Genomic DNA, 18890 nt, shown 5'->3' on the forward strand with positions numbered 1-18890 from the left:
ACATTCAGTGAAGAATGTATGTGTGTGTGAGCAGCCATGAAAACCGGTGAAGATTTGGCATTTGTTGTGGATAAGATGAAAATAAGAAGCAGCCACTTAGGCCTTACAGTCTAAATAATCCACAGAGCGCATCGGGTTGCAAAAGGGTCACAAACAGCAGCCAAAGAGAAGCCTGAACACCCAGCGACGCGGCGTACATGTCTGAGGAGGAAGGACAAGGTATCGAGCATGCTGGCTAATGAGGTCAATCTCACTTTAAACCCTGTTCCTTACACGTGTAACCCTGCAAAACCATCCCGTCACATGAACTGGACTCAGAATGCCGGGATCTCTGCACCCATTCACAGTAAGGCTTTGAAGATATATGAAGTTTTATAGCATTTGTATTTTAAGGATTTAGGGCAAGTACATGTTCTTCTACTGAATAAAAAGAAAGTTAGTACTTAAAAGGTTCAAAAATATATCAATCGTGATTTTTTTTTTTACATAAATAAATTATATTGATTTTGGATTTAACAGCTGAAAAAACCCTTTCTGCTTCCACTGGAGGCAAGACTGAACAAACGGTTAGTTAAATAGAGATAGCAGCATTTCTAAGAAATCTGTCGGTAGCGATACAGTATCTATGCTACAAGGATGGTATTAAATAGAAGACATTTAATCATCCAGGGGGGGTGCATTATGATTGGTTACATACTTTAAAAAAAAAAAAAAAAATCATCCAATCCAGTAAACTGGGAATAAATTCAGTGAAAATATAAACCAAATGCTTTTGAGACCATGGGTAACAGACTTCTGTGAGATGCTAATTTTAACACGTACATAATTTATAATCCCAAATGTATAAAAGACAATGACAAAAAGCATCATAAATAAATAATGCAAACTGAAATAGTTATGTCAAAACATTTGGACCATCTGATAAATTAGCAAAACTGTAACAGAAAATAAGTAAAAAATACAGTAAATTGTGACAACCAAACGTGAAACCGATTCCTAGCGCGCTCCCAGCTCCCTCACAGCCTGCCCTTCATCCCACCGTTGCACCACCGCAGGTTTATTTCAAGTCTCAAACCATGAGCTGCAAATAAGAACAAGCCCAAGTGAAAGAAAAATCAAACGAGGAGTGAGGGCCAGGAGAAGGAGGAGGAGTTGCCTGTGGAGGCGTCTCAGTACCCAGAGCTGCGGGGGGCTGCCGGCATTAAAACCTGCCCGTTTAAAATGCAGACGTGGAAACCATTGGCCAATGGGGGGGGCTTGGAAACACTGTTCAACAGCAAACGGAATGGAAAGAAGCAGCCAAGGTCATCTCTTCACAGTCTAATGCTAGAAAAGAAGAAGCTCAAGCTCTGAAAGTCTCAGTGGTCCTTCTCGGAGGACTCCCCGACCAGGAAGGCTGTAGGCAGCCTCTCCTGTCTTTGCTGAAGGGACATTGCTTCTGGGGCAGGGAGTGGAGGATACAAAAACTCAAAAAGCCTCAGTGTTCATGTAAGAGCATTAAAATCAGTGTGGCCTGTTCACGGCTGGAAAAAACCACCTTTACAGCACTTGTAATGCCATAGATGAGGACTAACGCTGTAGAGGGGAACGGAAGGCTAGCAGAATGGTGAAGAAACTGGTAGCTACAGGTACAGTAACCCCAAAAAAGTCATGCAAGATGTGCAAAACCTTTCCAGCACAAGCTGAAAAGTCCTGGTAACTATCGAGGAAAGGCAACTAAACTGCACCTAACGTAAACCCAAACTCTGGTGTTAAAAAACACAAAAGAATGCCTACGTTGTATTTTCGCTCATGGCAGTGTGTCTCCAAACCTCTGAGGTGGGGGTGATGAAGAAATTAGAGCACTACCAGTTATGCGTTTTCCTTTCAAAGAAATGGATATATGCACTTTCAATCGTTAGTTATATACTTCTGCCTATACTACTACTCTAGTAACCATGATAAAATAGGGAAATACTTTAAATCAAAAATACACATTAGCACTTACTATATCTGTGCTTTTTACCCCCACGTACAGGCTTTGCCGTTCAGTGTCACTGTAGACAGGAACGCCCCTGCATGCGTGCAGACCAAGAGGCCAACGCTTTGCTTTTGCTCTTGGTTTTTTGCTGCTTTTTTCTTCTCAAAGGAGTGAGCAGTTGGGGGGTGACCGAGTACTGGATTTGCTATCGTCGGCTGGGATGAACGACTGGAAAAACAGAACGAGAATTCGGTGCCTCCCATACTAGCTAGACAACATTGTTTATCTAATAAAGTGGCAAGACCCTGCAGCTATTAAACATGTAGTATGTTACCAGAGTTCTGTTCTGGCAGGGAGTTAGGTAGGTAATATTACTCATGGAAACACAGGTTTATGACGGCGGAGCGGGGCGGGGGGGGAAGTAAAAAAGAATTTATGGGATAAGAAACTCACAAGCCACAATCTTTTTGTGTTTTTTTTTCACTGAAACAAAAGTTCTAATTGGTATCGTGAGCCGCATCGCGCTCCTCCTCTGCTGGTCCATCCTGCTCTCTTGCTGCCGACGAGGGCAGTGTTTGCTCCGTACAGTTTTGACTGTTGGCAGCTTCTTTTTCCGGCAGCGAGACAGTCTCTGGCTCTGGGTTTGCTGACTCCCCCTTTGCCTTCTTCCTCTTCCGCTTCTGGCTCTCCAGGTTGGCCGCCTCTGAGTGCCTGGTTTGCTGTATGCCGGGCAGCGCCATGCCGATGCCGGGAGAAAGAAACATGGAGGGATAAATCAGTCCAGGAGACATCCCTGGGATAAGGAACGGGTTAAAAGCTACAGGACTACTGGTAGTTATTGCGGATTCTGTCTGATTAGAAAACGAACTAGGGCCGGGCTTATCTTCTGAGGGAGTTTCTTTTTTCACATCCTGGCTACTTGGTTTATCCTCAGTAGCTTTCTCTGCGCTGGCCGAACCACTTTTCGTTGTGCTTGTTAACGAAGTTGGAGCAGTCGCAGTACAAGTAGTTGTCATGGGGGGGTTGAGAAGTCCTCCAACGCCAAACATCTGTGGGACGGCAGCCATGCCTGGCAGCATCATGGGCAACATACTCAGGGTGCTTTTCACATCCTCACCGGCGGGCACTGCTGCAAATCCAGCAGGAAACCCGACCAGCCCGGTCAGGGGGATCCCTTGCATGTTTCTCATGTTCTGAAGTCCTACGAGATCCATCCCAGCAATCAGTCCGTTCATGAACAATGGTCCCATTCCAGAAGAAGAATCTGCTACAATGCCAGGGCCTTTAATGAGTTCACTTCGGGGCCTTCTCCCCCTCCGGCGGGGCCCTGCATCTCGGAGCACGGGCTCGGTCAGGATGCGGTTGAATTTGCTTTCCGGTAAGTAGCCCTGAAAATGAAACACACACAACAGAAAACGCTGGGCAGTTATTACTGCAGCAAAGGAAATCTGGCACTTCCGTGCTTGCATCTGCATCCCAGATGGCATCAGCACGGAAGTGTTTGCCTACATGATATGGAGTTTGAGAGGTACGGCACAACTTTTCCCCAAGGGATGCTGCCAAATGCCAAACACCCTCGTTCTGCCCTGGCATGACACCGCAGCATCAGAGCGTGCAGGGAGGAACGGAGGACGCACATTTTTACCCCGCATTTTCACGCGAGCCCTCAGCATCAGCCGTTCACAGCGCGAGAAGCACTGGGGCAGCTCTGGGTCAGATGCTGGCTTAGCTCCCTTCCCAGTGTTAATCACAGCTTCAGCAACAGGTGAAAAATCACCTGTTAGATGTGGTGAAAAATCAGTCACCTCCTTTAGATGTGAAGGGCCAAATTCCCAATGCTCTGCGGGACAGGAAAGCTGCACGGGATGACAGACAGAAGGTGGACATGCTGTCTGAGGAGCTCCTGGTTAGAGCTTCGCTGAGATGCCAGGAAGGTCCTTCAGATATGGGACCAAAACCCGGAGGCCACAACGGGGCGAGGCTGTCCGGTTACACAGAGCAGTGCGGGGGGATCCATAGCACAGGTTAAAACCCACCATTTTTCAGCATCCTTGTCACAGACATTGAAACATTTCCCTTTGTGGCTCCCTTGGGTTTACAGTATCACTGCTCTTTGAACTGTTTCCAATAATTGAAAAAAAATCAAGTGACCCTGGCAGTATGCACAGCACAATTACTGCCCAAAGAGGGAGAACCTTCTGCTCTGCTCCCACCAGCACATGGGAAAACCCCTGCAAGGGACTGTGATGGCACCAGGGCTCTGCACGGCAGCCGACCCCACACTCCCACCTGCCCAAGTGCCTAGAGCAGCCAGTCGTCCCTCCGCATGCACGTGCCAGGATGGATGCACACTCACCAAAAGCAAAGTGCTGATGGGGCTTGGGGGCGCGAATGCTATCGGGCATGCAGCCGCCCAACCAGGGCGCGTGAGCAGGTGCCTGGGGTGGTGGCCAGGCACACAGCTATTCCTACTGGCAGCGAGACCCTCCCCTGCACACGCAGCTAAGGAAGAGCTCCCAGCTCCCATGGATGCTGGCCGCCCAGACGGGGCACTGATGCCAGCCCGGACGTGGAGCTGCTGCCTGGGGAGTGGGACAGACCATGCCAAATCTCCAGCGCTAATTAAAATCAAATTTGAGAGCAGTACAAACCTCTAAGCCAATTGATTCCCCTTCCAGCCCCCTGCAAGGGTGTCACACAAACCACTGCAGCCACAAAAACAGGGAGCAGGCGAGAGGGACTACAGGGAGAAGCCTGGCAGTGCCCGGGTGCTGGAGGGGAGAGCACTCCTCCTCCTCCTCCTCCTCTGGTCCTGCCACCCACTGGGGCAGGGACCAGCATACTGGGCAGGGTGGATGAACACGGCAGGGTGGATGAATGTGGCGAGGCGAGGCGAGGCGAGGCGAGGCTAGGCTCTGTCCTGCCCCCTCTCCCTGCTGAGCCCTCAGGCCTGGCCACCTGTGGGGCCTTGAGCAGGCCTGGGGCTGCACAGGCAGTTTGCAGGAGCTGATGAAAAGCCTCGGCTGAGGGTGTTTTTGAAAATTTGACCCCTGAGAATGTGTTTTGTCCACTCTCTGCTGTCCAGCGCCCCAGGTGGGTTACTGATCCTTGGGCACTTCTCTTGCCCCTGCTATTGCTAAGCACCCTGAGGCTTTCTGGGCAGCTGCCCTGTGCTGCTGAGCCCCGTTCCCAGGGCACTGACCCCCCTTCTCTCCTTTGGCCCACGCCCAACCTCCCTCTCTGCCGCGCCAGCGTGCTCGGTGCTGCCGGCCCTGCACCATCCCCTCCCGCGTGCGCAGCCAAGGTCCTGCCTCGCAGCCCCCAGATCCTCACTGGAGAAAGGTTGTGGGGATGGGGAGGGGAAAGAAAAGATGACATGATACAGATTTCTCCAAAAGCTCTAACTTACTGAAAGCTTAACAATGTCAGCCCAGTCAGCTGCAACAGCATACTCCAAGTTTGCATCAAGCCACCTTGGCAATTCCTTCAATGCTGGTGCCGTGGCTCCCCCTAACTATAAAACACAGCAGAAGGATGACCTCTATTGCAGAAAGAGTTATGTAAAATAATACAAGAAATACGATTACACTTCCCCTAGCTCCTTGCTTTGGACTGCAGTTTGGCTGGGGTAGGGACTCTCCCCTTGCCACACATCTCTGCAGGACTCAGTGTGTGCCTGCTGCCTCCAGACACACAGTTCAGGGAGAAAAGGCAAGTTCAGCCTCTGTGGCCCGCCCCAGCGCCCTCCCCACGAACAAGCAACGGGGATAGAGCTTCTATAAAAGCCATACCCAGAGCCAGACAAACCCACCAATTCACCCAGGTCTCCAACAGCCATCGTGGGCGTAACAGAGGGAAACACAGATGTGGCTGAAACAGCCTCTTTCTGCCTCGCTCTTCAGTTTTGGTTTTAGATGTGATTAATGTCACATCACCTTCTGACCTAGCGTAGTCCTGTGAGTGTTTAAGAACTGAATTTGGGTGGAAAGTTATCCCTGCATGTCCCTTCTCATTCAGAGAGGTGAACATCAGTGCACTGGAGATTAAACTGCAGACAAGTGAATCCATGTTCCTTGCTCAGTAAGCAAGAAAAAGCTCTTCAAACCCTCCACCTCCCACATGCCCAGTACTTGGATGAGTATCGGTATTGCTCTGCCCACACCTCGTAAGGAGGAACAAAACAAAGATATTTGCATGGCAATATTGCAATCTGTGGCATATTGCAGTGCATTCAGGAGGAACAATCAAATCTGTAACGGGAAGCATCAGCCAGGGCTATGCTGATGGTGGCTTTAAAGCCAAAGGCTGAATCCCTTTGCCACTGTGGGGTCTGTGTACCCTGGCAAGGGCGGACACTCTGACTCCCCTTACTTCCATAGGAAGTCACTTATTTCACAGGTCTGTGTCCCTTTGGGCATACACGTGTCACAGGACAGCATAGATCAGTGATGTGTTCCAGGCTTTCATCCCATCCATAGGCTTCTCTGGATTAAATCTCGCCCCAGGTGAGCTCAGGGTCTGCTAAGCATTTGAAGACACCAAGGGCAGAGCACAGAACAAGCCTTTGCTTACCCGCCGTCCGGTACCCTTATGTACCACAGGCACCCGCTCCTCTCCCGTGAGTGAGTTAATGTCCAATTTGCTGGGGTCCTTGCAGCGTTGCCTCCTCTGCTTGGGCTTGTCTGAAAAATTCTGGAGTGCAAACAAGACAACATTAATGAGGCCAGACAGCTTAATGAGCCTGGACGGCTACAAGCCCTGCAGGAGAGCAGCGCAGAGGAACTCCCGAGGGACAGGGGGTCCCTGCAGACTTGGGCAGGAGCAGCACGAGCTCTCAGATGAGCACAACTGACTTCTGTAGGTGTAGAGGGGGTTTCAGTGTACCCTACTGAGACTGCTCCAGCCCTTTCTAATTCCCCTCCAACCCTAAACCTGTAACCTGCTGCTGATTCACAGACCTGTATTTGTGAATGGGGCACTGACCTCAGCTAGGAAAGAAAGGGAGAACAGGTCTGTGTCTGCCATCCCGTGTCAGCCTGACACAGCTACCCACTTCTCACCAGCCCATCTGTGCTTTGTTTCGCTCCTATTCCAGCTGTTCCCGCCCCAGAGCTTCCTCACCACGTTCCTTTGGGGTCAGAGCCCTTCAGGACTGCAGCCTATGAAGTCACAGCTGAGCTGTTGCACACCCACTATGTGCACCGAGTCCTGGCATCAGTGTGCCCGCAGAGATGCAGCATTCTAATGAACTACTGCAGGCTCTGATTCCTGAGAATCAAAGGGAAGACCCTGAGCTTGGTCTGTCCTTCAACAAGCAGAGCTGCTGCAATACCCCAAAGCATCTTCCAACCCATCCTACCTGGGAGGGGAGACCCTGCAGGGCTGGCCCAGAGCACTGGGTGCTTGCTGGGAGCAAGGGGTTCACCTGTGGCATGGCCAGACCAGGTGTGCTCCCGTAAGCCCCCAGGGAAGGCGGGGGTGATGGGAAGGAGTGGGAAGGCACCCCTGAGCCTGCTCCACCATCTGACTGCTTCCTGCAGCACTCCTGGGAGTCCAGCTTGGGCACAGAGCTGCATGTATCGCTGGACTTTGAAAAGCAGGGGCCATCCTGCCCGAGCAAATGCTGGGCTCCTCATTTCTCTCCTCTCATCTCTCACAAGCTCCACAACACTAATGGCTTGCCTGTACTCCAAGCTCCAGGGAATCCCTGCCTCGGGCACACAATCCTCCAGGACCAAGATGCGCAGCCTTTTATGTATGTCCACCATGTTTCTTCCGACTCTGTTTTACAGCCTGTGCTCTGCCTACCACATGGTCTAACAGGCTAAATAAGCTGAGACCTGGACCAAACCAACCTGTGAAACCACGAGGTGGATGCTTATGAGACGGCAAGAACAATCAGACAGAGTCTGCACCCCACTCTCTAACACTCTGCTTTCTGATGGCACCCATCGCCACACCACCGCAGTCCTTGCAGCCTGCAACACAGCTGCTTTGACCAAGATTTTAAAGTGAGGGGGTTTCTTCATGTCTGGGAACCTTATTTAATACAACGGCACTGCCTAAAATGACCACAGGTAAAGGGAGCAACACAGACAGACCTTGAGCATCCCAAATCCCCCTTCCCATTTCTCTCCCCATCCCTGGTGCTTTTGGAAGACATTGGAGTAATTGTGCATTGGCCAGATGGAGGAGCTGGAGAACAGACCTTTGGGCGGGAGGACGCAGCTCAGCAAGCGCCTTTCACTGCTGTACAGGGAACTGTGCCTGCTTCCCAGGCGCACGATGAACCTCCCAAATAGCCCTGATGAACACAAGCCATGGTTCAGGGAAAAAGGCTGCATTTGGAGATGCTTCGTGGAAGCCCTGAACTCAAGAGCATCTGCAGGAAACCTAATGCAAAGGGCAACATTCAAGGCAGACACACAGACACACACGTGCCACCAGAGACCACCCTTACTGTGCCAAAGCCAGGAATGTCGAGTGTGTAGTCGGACTGCTGACGGAGCCAGTCGAGGAGACTCTTATTTGGGACAGCCTTCTCTGCTTGACTGCCTGCAGCTGGGACTGGCTGTGGAGTTGAGGTAGCAGCAACCGGCCCTTCGGGGAGGGAACTGTTCTGGGGGGGCTGTGGCTGGTCTTCCTGAACATCCTGGCGTGGAGGGAGGAGCAGGGAGAGCCCATCAGCAGCAGGCAGTGATGCACGCACCCAGATAAGCAGAGCTCCCAAAGCAGTTCACCCGCTCCCATCACACAGATTAATCCACACATTCCCAGCACCTATTCCTTAAATCACCACCCACATTCCACTTCCACTCGGTCCCCAGCACTGGCAGCATGGAGGGCAGGGAGAGCTGGGAGGTGCTTCTGAACTCACCTGGAAACACCCTGTTCATCAGGAGGACCAACTTCCCCCCAGATCACTTGTAAAAGTGCTCTAGAGGGACTGGTCTTGTGCCCAGAGCCTCAGGTTTCTTTGAATGGATCCCAGGGTAGAAGGAGAAAGGGTGCAACAGGCTCTCGGCCACAGCTCCAATGCAGTCAAGGACCTTTCCTCATGCTCTCTAACCCTAGGCAACCCCTGAGGTGGGACAGCTGCTTTTGATAACGCTTAGTAGGAATCAAAACTCCCCAGGGAGAGTGCTGCAAGCCAGAGGGAAAACTTCCCTTCCTCCCTGGAGTAGCATCTGCTCCTGCCTGCTCCAGCACAAGCCAAGCTGTCCCGGAGGAGGCCCTGCACTGTCATGGGCAGCAGAGCTTGCACGGGAGAGCCGGACCATGAGACAAATCGTGCTGGCTCCATCGGGGCCATGTGAAAGGGGGGAGCATCAACTCACCTGCAGCCTGGTTGGAAGAGGCCTCTCTTTCAAGAAGATGAGGTCCATCCCTTCTACATTTTTTCTCCTGCCCCGTCTCCTCCTCATGGCAGCATCATCTCTTCGGAGGCTTCCATTTACAATTTGTCCCGTGACAGGATGGATTAACCCTGCCTGGAGGATGCCAGACAAGTCCATGCCCAGGGAGCCCTGGAGGGTGTTCACGGTCCCCAGTTTGGGCATGTTTGTGTTCAGGGGGAAAGGAGAGGAGTTCCCTGGGGACCCATCAGAGGCTCTGGACAAGTCCACCGCTGCGTCACGCCAGCCGTTCAGCACAATGGGTGGATGAACATGGGTTGCTGCTAGCTGCTCCAAGCTCCTCTGTTTGGCATCTCTCTCCATCTCGAATTCATAGGGCCGCCTGTGCTTCCGCTCATCTTTTGCAAAGGCAGGGGTCAGGAAACCTTCCTGTGAGTATCAAAGCCACGGAGAGGGTTACGGCTGCTTGCACACTACCCAGGGACCACAGCTCTTCAAACCAACACTGAACTAATGGTCAGGCTCCTTTGCCTCTCCGTGGGAGCCCTGAAGGATGCCCTTTCCCTGGGCACACCTCTCTTTCGCTGTGTGGGGATGGTGCAGGACCACCCTTGCACACATGTTGATCTCCCAGGTGCCATAACATCGAGTGCTCCGCCAGCTGCTGGGTAGCTGGGCTGGGGTCCCCGGCCAGCAGCTTCTGTCTCTGCGCCGTGTCCAGCAGCGAGATGAGACGACAGTGAGCTGGTGACTGATGGGGCAGTGCCCTCTCCTGCACCCTTTCCTTCAGGACACCAGGGCAGCAGTGTCCCCTTTTTCCCCCCCGACAATGCTGAGTGCTCCAGCACTGACTCTGGAAGCACCTCTACAGCCGCAGGCGCTGCCACAGCACAGCCACCTTCCCAGGAGGGGAGCAGGGCTGGTGGGGGGCTGAGAGCACACAGAGTTCACCAGGAGCCCTCAGCAGCAGGGACCAAGTGGCTTAAGCCATGTGCTGTATGCCACAAGTGGCGCCAAGACGCAGTGAAAACCCAGGCCCTGCTTGGGAACTCCTGAGCGCTTCTGGGCAATGCTTCACCCCAGAGTCCCAAGCCCGTCCCTGCCCAAGGACCCCCCTCACCTTTTGTACCTGTGAGATTAACACCCCGTTATTGAAGCTGGGATCAGGGGCTTCTGACTCGGCAAAGCTGTTCCTGCTGCCGGCATTGCTGGCTACCACTGGAGCTGCCAGCAGGCTTTGTGTCTCAAACTGCTGGCTGGAGGAAGGCCACTTGCCCTTCAGGATGGCATGGCAGATGTTGTCAATGCGGTTGATGATCACACGGTCCTGCAAACAGAATGGGATGGTGGCAGGCTGGTACTCAAATGACTGACTCGTATACGTCATCTCAGGAGTAAAGACAAACCCAGCCCTGGGGACCTCAGCTCGGCAGGGATCTGCTTTGGGGCAGGTGTCTCCATGGCATGGGTGCTTGGGAAGAGCACCCCAGTTAGAGCATCATGGGAAGCTGTGTGCGGAGGACCGGGAGGCAGAGCTGGGGCTGTGTGAGCCCCCACTGGCTAGGACTACACAGTAATGCTTGCAATACAAACAGCATTAATTTTAAACTCACCTTAGGCCACTCAGAGAAGGAGTAAAGCGTCTTCTCCTGCAGCAGCTGTGCTATGGTCGGTGCCCGGGCATCCTGAAGGTCATCATTCTCCCCAGGCAGAACAGAAGCAGAACTCTTGCTTTCTTCCTCCAAGTACTTCTCCGGACCATCTGAGAAACCGACACAGAACAGAGCCCATCACCACCCTGCCTCTCCTGTCTTCTTGAGGCGGGAGCAACTCCTCACACCTTCCCACCCCAGCACCCAGCTGGCTCCACGGGGGTCCCGCTCCACAAGCAGCCACCAAGAAATGCAGCAGCTCTGAGTCACAGCAGGTGGGCCGCGCTGCTCAGGAAGGGTCAGCACTCCCCTGGGCTGAGTCTGGGGGGCTTGCATTGCAGTGGTCCCCATCCCTGACCATCCCCATACCCCGCGTGGGCAAGGAGGAGGGCACACGCCTTGTGAGAAGGAGCTGCTTGCCAGGCAGTGCCCTGTGCCAGGAAGGGAAGCGCGTCCTGCATTCCATGGGATGCACATGGCAGAAGGGCTACTGGGGCTCAGTGTGGGGGTTTCTGGCCAGCCCTGCTGGCAAACGCAGTCACCAACCCTTTGTTCCCCAATCACATCAGCTAGAGGGACCCCAACTCCCGCAGCGGGGAGGCCACTCCGGGGGCTCAGCAGCCCCACAGCTTTGGCTCTGCAGGGAGGACAGCAGGTCCCTCCCAACCCAGCCAGAGGTGACTGTCAATCAGTGGGAGCTCCCAGGACCATACCTTGACTCTGGCTGCTGCTGGCTTTCTTCCCTTCATCTCTGTGCTCACACTCTTCTTGCTTCACCCCCTGGGGCTCAGAGTGTAGGGCCTCTCTGCAGCCTGCCTGACCCTCAGCCCCTCGGCCCCAGACCTCACCCCCGGCATGGGGGGGCTCTGCCCCTGGGGCCCCCAGCAGAGGTGCAGGCAGGCTGAAAGCCTGGCTCTGAGCCTGGCCCGGCAAGTGCTGCAGGGTGCTCTCGTCATCCAGGCCACGGTCCTCCCTGCCCTCTGGCCCAGGCTCCCCCAGCCCTTCAGGTGTCCCCAGCCCCAGGGACTCTCTCTCGCCATTCACATCTTCTGGGCAAGTGTCCTCAGGTGTGGGGAGGCCAGAGCTCTGCTCCTCGCCCCCCAGTTCATTAGCCTTGGGATCACTACCGACTCTGGTCCTGGGACCACTCAAGCCTTCAGCAACATCTGCTGCTGCCTCAGAGTTATCATCGTCCTCTTCTTCCTCCTCATCTTCCTCGCTGTGGCTCTGACTTGGCCCTGACTTTGCCTCCACTCCTTTCTCCTGCAGCAGATTGAGGAACCTCTGTTCAGAAGGAACCTTTATTTCATAGTTACGAAGACTGGGACTGTAAAGCCCCATGCTTATGACCCCTTCCATGGCACCGTGCTCAGGCAACACCGGCGCAGGGCTGGCCTGGTCTCCCTTCTGCTGCAAGGCTTCGCAGAGCTCTGCTGGGACACTCCGTGAAGGGTCGCTTTCAGGGGTAGAAGGTGAAGGCTCGGCTTCCTCGTTCTGACCGTCCATTCGGTCACAGCCCCCCTGCAGACCCACTAGGAAGGGAGTCTCTCTCATGGCATCTGCATCGCAGCTGGACGGATCCTCATCCCCCTCCAGCTTGCCCTCAGAGAGTTTAGCAACACTACTTCCAACATCTGTGCAACTTGGGCTGTCTCGGGCAAGGGAGCTTTGCTCACTGTTACAGGCCTTCTCATCGTACATCATGCACACCAACGACTCTGGCAGAGAACTCTCATCATAGTTACTGGAGATGATGTCCCGGACTTTAGACATGAACGTTTCACAGCTGGCATCCGGTGGACTGCCCCCAGCCTGGGACATAGTGTTGTCTATGGCGTCTAGCTTGATCTGGCCCTCTGCTTCATTCTCGCAAGTCCGGTCCACCTGGCTGTACAGAGGGGAACTGTAGAGTTTGGAGTTAGTCTGGTAAAGGCAGCACAGGGTTTCTGGGCCTGGGAGCCCCGTTCTTTTATGCTGGGCATAGTTCCTGTATGCATCTAAAAAAGACAGCTGGGGGTCATTCATGATGTAGTAGTCAGTGCGATTCAGGCCATGCTTGGCGGTGCCGATCAGCAGGTCCCGATCGTGTTTGCCACACTCCCACCACACCGGCAGGTAGAGGCTCGGCCGGCACAGCTTGAGCCGCTCGTGGAGCTGCGGGCACTTGAGCACCTGCTCGCGCACCTTTCGCAGAAGCTCAATGCGGTAGAGGGTTCTGGCCGCACGTTCCTCCGTGATGGGCTCCACGTAGATGTCAGGGTCTGGGGGACCTACAGCAGGGACAGAAAAGCCAAGGCCCTGTTATACAGATTGATGAGAGTTACTCAGCGGCAGTGATGAACAAAGTGAGTTTTAACTCTCTCTGACTGCAGGTGAGGTGGGGGGAGTGCTCGTAGCCACCACTGAGGCTTCTCTTCCCAGTCTCACCACCTTCCATTCATTTGCCATCAAACAGAAACACAGGAGTAAACTCCCTCGACTCTAGCAGCTGGACCAAGACTGGCACTCGGTTGCAGAGGATTTCAGAGTCTTGTCTGAGCTCTGCCCCATCAGCGCCAGCAGTGCTGGAGCTGCCTGGACCTGCTGGCGGAGCGGCTCCCTGTGGTCCGTGCCTCCAACAGTCCTTCAGCAGGTTCTCAGGGAAAGGAGTCCCTCAACTCGTGCAGCTTTTGATGAGGAACACCTACCTAAGGAATTGACACACACACCCGAGGAACTGTGCCTGAGACCAGACCTGCTGATGGGTCTGAGACGAAATCCTTCCTGCTGCTGTTAGAAGCAGATCGCTCTGTGCTTAAATAGCCCCCGAGCAGCCTTTCATCTGACATGCCCTGCGTGGTGCCCATGCACTGGGGCTCTGCAGGTCACTCAGAGAACAGATGCCCTGTGTGTCAGCCAGGCTTCCCAAGCCTCCTGCAGCCGGTTCACACTCCCTTTACCCTGTAGCAGAGCTCTCTGGTCAGCCACGCCACAGCACGGTCGGTGTGAGGACTCTGTCCAGTGCCAGCAGAGAGATGCTCAGAAAGAAAGCAGCAATACAGATCACCCCAAAAAACCCCAGCTCCAGTGTGGGGGAGATGTGATCTGCTGCTTCTCTACTTCTCCTCCCTCACATCTAGAGGTTGCGGTCTTGGGTAAAATTGGTTGTGATTTCATGGGAAAGACCTACCATTGCACTGGGGAGGTGGTACAAGGCAACAAGGCAGCCAGAAATGCACATGGCTTCTGCAAGTCCACAGCCCGCCTGGAGTCTTGCTGCCTCCAACTGTCCCTGGAACTCCTCCCTTGCTCTCCAGCTCCACGAGAACAGTGGGACTATTTCTGACCTATGACTACCTAGACCTACTATTACCTGCCCGCCAGGCCATGCCATTTCCACTCACCATCCTCTTTCCACAGTGGGAGACCACAGACATTCTTGCACATAGCCACAAAGCTATAGAAGTACTTCTCCAGGCTCTCATCTGTCTTCTTCTCCAGTCGAGAGATGGCTCGGAACTGGGCCCAGTCAAAGATCCTTTTCTCCTGGTCATAGATAACCCCAAAGGAGGAGACAGTGCGGTAGAAATCTGCCTGCTCCCTCCTGGTCCACCTGTGGGGCAGGGAGGAGACATGAACACCACTGAGACACATTCTGGTCCCAGCACAGGCAAGGCACCAGGCAGAGAGGCTCAGAGAGGACCATGTAGTTACTGCCCACCAGTTTTGGGGGAGCTGCCGGGAGGAGCACACCAGGGAGGTCACTGCAACCCAAGATCCTCTGCCTTATAGTGAGGAGGAGTGAAGGCCACGGGCCCTCTGGCTCTCAGCTCACTGTTGAAGAAACACTCTCAGCTGTTGGAAGAAACATTAAAGTGCAGCTCCTGGCTGTGCTGCTGATGGGGCATGGGCTCCAGCAGTTTCTGTGCAGGCACAAACCTATTTCACCGACTCGCTTCCCACCACATTGAGTTGTCTCATCACCTCCATGGAAAGGCCAACTCTGTACCAGGAGTTAGAAAGGCAGCTCCTGCAGACACAGCTCTCATCCAGCCTCTTCCAGAGGGAAACTGGGCCTGGGGTTCATTGCCATAAGTGTTCCAGTAACAAACACCATGCACCCTGCTGGCTCCTGTGGCCTCCTGGGTGCCAGGGGTAGGTGTCACCCCCTCCCCACTGAAGGAAAGCAGCTGTGGAGATGGGGGTTCACTCTTAGAGCACAAATTTCACTCTGGCTTGGACCCTCCGAGCTTTCATCTTGTGGGGATCACTCAAAGGAGCGATCCAGGACAGAGATGGTGACGAGCATCCTGGGCAAATACAGCCCCAGGCAAAGAGAGCGCAGAGGAACAGGCCACAGAGAAGAGACCAGGGTGCAAATGGCAGGGCAAGTGCCGGAGCAGGCGGTGGCAGAGAAAGGTGAGTGCTGTGGCCTGAAGAGAGCTGGAAGTCAACTCTCAGCTCCTCCAAACTGCAGCTCTGAGCCAGCACCAGCAAGCAGCTGGGATACATCAAGGGAGGGCAGATGAGCACCCACAGCACTCCCCAACTGACCAAAATACACCTAGACCAGCATTTCCATCCCTGCTCCCAGGGGCTGTGACATTTCATTCCAAAAGGGAGAATTAACATGAAGACAGTTAATGAAAAAATCAGTGATCCAAATCAAGGAGCCCAACGGGGAGTTTGTTGAAAGGCCTCAAATTAAAGGCTGGCAGGAAACCACCTCCTTCTGTAAGGAGACCCCCAAAAAGCCAAAGCCCACAGAGTTAAAGAGCAAGGAACACCAGGCTGCTGTGGTGTCCACAGTGTAACCACTGATGCCCCCACCTTGAGGAGGGGACGGTACAACTGGCAGAGGGAAGATCAGTGGGCTGGAGCAGCTTCCATACAAGGAGGCTGTGGGCAGAGAGCACAGGGCAGCACAGACACCAAGTGGTTACGTGGGTTCCTGCAAATGGGGACCGGTTCACAGGAGACAAAGACATTGAGGACTGTTGACCACAGAGAGTCCCTGCAGTTCGGCAGCATCGCTCTGCCACACGCCCTTCCTGATTTCTGCAGAGAGCCACGCCGGGTGCCAGGATGGTCCTGGTCCCACCATCCTTCCACTTATGGGGACACAAACGAAATGGGAGCACACCATAACTGGGATATGCCACGTTGGATTTGACCCTGAAGAGCTGTCCCTTTGCCCCCTTTCACTGTGTCACCAGCTACTACCCGCAAGCTACAGAGGAAGCTGCTCCCCAGCTGGGCTGGCCACCGGAGCCTCAAGGCTCCCTTGCGCCTGGGAGCAGTGTCCCTGCCCAGCAAGGACCCTCACACCTCCATCACGCAGGCGCACGGGGGGGGCATCCAGGGGGGCAAGGATTTCAACTGGCCTAAATCAGCTTTGGAAAGGACCCTCTGCTGCGTTACCTTTTCTGCATTTCTTTGTTCACCGAGTCCATCTCAGAGGCTCTCCGGAACATCTCGTCCTGCAGCCAGTATCCATGGTTACCGGGCACCAGAATCTCAGCGCGGGGAGGCAGCTCTTTGCGGTTGCAGCGCTGGTAGACAGTAACGAGCCTTCGCAGTCTGGCTGTGAGGGCAGATGAGACAGGCCAGCAGGATCTGTCTGAGTCGGAGCCATCCTGGGCTTCAAACATCAGCAAGGACATTAGTATTTAATGCACACGCAAAGCCACAGGTTCCCGTGTCCCTCCAGCCAGCCCCAAGAGCAACGTCCTGCCTTGCCCCTCCCACGGGCGACACTGGGGATCATGGTCATGAGTGGGGGACTGTGGTGACCATCCCTGGGCCTCCACACCCCACAAGCTGCTGGCTGACAGCCTCACCATGCCTGAGCTTCCTTCAGAGAGAGCCCAGAGGCAGAGATTGGGGTAGGAATGATGGCTGCGGGCCAGACCATGCATAGGAGAGGACTGCAGCGCTCTGCTCAGCAGCGGGACCAGCCAGCCCATGGCATCCACCAGCACTGTCCACTGCAGAGACCCTGCATGCTCAACTCATGCAGGCAACTGCATGGACAAGGGCAGGCTACTGGCTTCTAAGTCACCCCTGGCTAGCTTTGGCTGGAAACACTCTTTTTTGTGACCCCAGCTGCCCTGTCCCTGGGTGATGCGTGACTCTGCACAGGAGGGTCCCTTACAGGAACCTGCTCAGGTTAAGCTACCTCACCCACTAACACAGAGCAGTACATCCCCCAACCCAGCAGCATGTCCCTCCCCCCAGCAGTGCCTGCCACAGTGCTCTGGCCCCAGCCGTGCTGTGCCAGCCCCTAGGAAGCCAGGCGCAGTGCTGTGAGAGCAAACTCACCCCGCTTCTCACTGGCTTCGCCCACCCCAGCAGTCACGATGTCCTGCAGAAGGAAACCATCAGAGAGGGCTCTCCAGCCCCACACAGAACCCCTAAGACCCACAGCCCACCCACCCTGGCAGGGTACGGGTTGGTAGGACAGGCAGGGGCACGTGTCTTGTGCCCGGGCTGCAGTTGCTGGCTGCCATGGGATTAGAGCAGCAGGGACAGAGGAGGGGACAGCACAGAGGGGTGGGCCCGGAGGGGAGGTCCACCACAGCTACGCAGGCTGGAGTACCATTGCCCAGGACAGCAGCAGTGCAACAGCCTCTGCTCCTTGAACGAACCCTGCACCCTCCCGTGTGCCTCCTTCACTGCTCTTCCTCTCCCCCAGGGCCATTTCTTTTGGGACACTCCCGACTCCTTTGCCAGGGCCCCATGCGGGTCCTGAAGCCTAGTGCAAGAGCTGGTCCTGAAGCTGAGTGCGAGAGCCAGCACTGCTGGCCATCCCCAGCCCTCGATCCCCCTCAGCTCCCCACCAGGCAGATGCTGCCCAGGTCCGCAGGAAACAGAGAGGCAACAGCAGAAGCTCTGCTCCAGCAAGCAGAGATGATGCAGACAGAGTAGGGCAGAGCCCATGCACGGCACAGCAAAGCTGGCACAGAGCAGGGTCGCCAGCAGCGCTGGTTCCCCTGTGCCCTGCAGCAGAGCTGATGGAGCCAAGCCTGCAGCGTGGGGCAGGACGGCAGGCCTGGCAACAGCAGACTTGCATTGATCACCGTGAATCCCACTCACCTCCTGCTTTGGTAGCCCCTCCACCTTCTCTCCACTGCTCTCTTCCTTCTCCATGCTGCCTCTGAGTAAGAGAGTGAATTAGTCTCTGGTAGCGGCAGCACAGACCCCTTGGCTGTGCCAGTCGTCAGAAGGAGGGAGTGGAAAATTGGTGCTTGTGCCATCCCTCTGCCTCGTACTGGGGATCCAGCTCCCCCCTGCCTTCCCCCCTGCCTGCTGCACTCATGACATGCGGTCTGCTTCCTTCCTCCTCCTGGCACACAGCTCACCCACAGCACTGCCCCACTGCCGCCGTGACCCCCAGGAGCAAGCCAGACAGCCCCCAAGAGCTTGGCTCCATCCCCTGCCCACCTTTCCGCAGTGTCCTGGGCCCCGTCGCTGACGCCCTGCTCTGCAGAGAGCAGCTTCTCATCCGGCATGCCCACCTTCTCCAGAAAGCACAGTGCTGGGTCCGCCCGCATGGCATTGTACCTCTCGTAACCTGCCAACCGCCACAGGACATCAAAAAGGAGAAAGACGGCACAAAGCCAGGCTTGAGCCTGGTCCAGGCAAACCTGCTCCACGGGACACAGCTCCCCACCCGGCTCTCACCCTCTGTGCTGCTGTGAGAGCAATTCTCACCCCCAGAAATCCAGAACACTTTCCCAAAAGCTGCTAATTGCTCTGCAGCCCCTGGGCAGCAGGCAAAGAGAAAGGTCAGCCTTTCCGCCCCACCAGGCAGCCCTGCCCACAGGCAGCACAGTGCCCGGAGAGCTGTGCATAGCACCTGCGGCAGGCCACAGCTGGGAGCAAACAGCCCCGTGGCTCCTGGAAGCCGCAGGGCGACTTCATGACGAGGCAGGGGATGCCACG

General features: G+C 54.9%; 1 protein-coding gene across 1 annotated transcript in view; it reads right to left on the reverse strand.

Moving 5' to 3' along the window:
- Positions 1 to 913: 913 nt before the first annotated feature.
- The window catches only part of CHD6 (chromodomain helicase DNA binding protein 6), a 59890-nt gene continuing 41913 nt past the window's right edge, over positions 914 to 18890 (reverse strand). Inside the window, exons 25-36 of the mRNA XM_035893350.1 lie at positions 18390 to 18519; positions 18042 to 18102; positions 17268 to 17310; positions 16368 to 16587; positions 14351 to 14559; positions 11681 to 13237; positions 10929 to 11077; positions 10436 to 10642; positions 9298 to 9744; positions 8421 to 8612; positions 6533 to 6652; positions 914 to 3348 (exon numbers count right to left, since the gene is read on the reverse strand). Of these exons, the coding sequence (XP_035749243.1) occupies positions 2458 to 3348; positions 6533 to 6652; positions 8421 to 8612; positions 9298 to 9744; positions 10436 to 10642; positions 10929 to 11077; positions 11681 to 13237; positions 14351 to 14559; positions 16368 to 16587; positions 17268 to 17310; positions 18042 to 18102; positions 18390 to 18519 (4226 nt within the window). The 3' untranslated portion in view covers positions 914 to 2457. The remainder of the gene's footprint in view (positions 3349 to 6532; positions 6653 to 8420; positions 8613 to 9297; positions 9745 to 10435; positions 10643 to 10928; positions 11078 to 11680; positions 13238 to 14350; positions 14560 to 16367; positions 16588 to 17267; positions 17311 to 18041; positions 18103 to 18389; positions 18520 to 18890) is intronic.

Source organism: Egretta garzetta, unplaced genomic scaffold (genome assembly GCF_000687185.1).
Source record: "Egretta garzetta isolate BGI_Z169 unplaced genomic scaffold, ASM68718v1 scaffold440, whole genome shotgun sequence".
Taxonomy (NCBI): domain Eukaryota; kingdom Metazoa; phylum Chordata; class Aves; order Pelecaniformes; family Ardeidae; genus Egretta; species Egretta garzetta.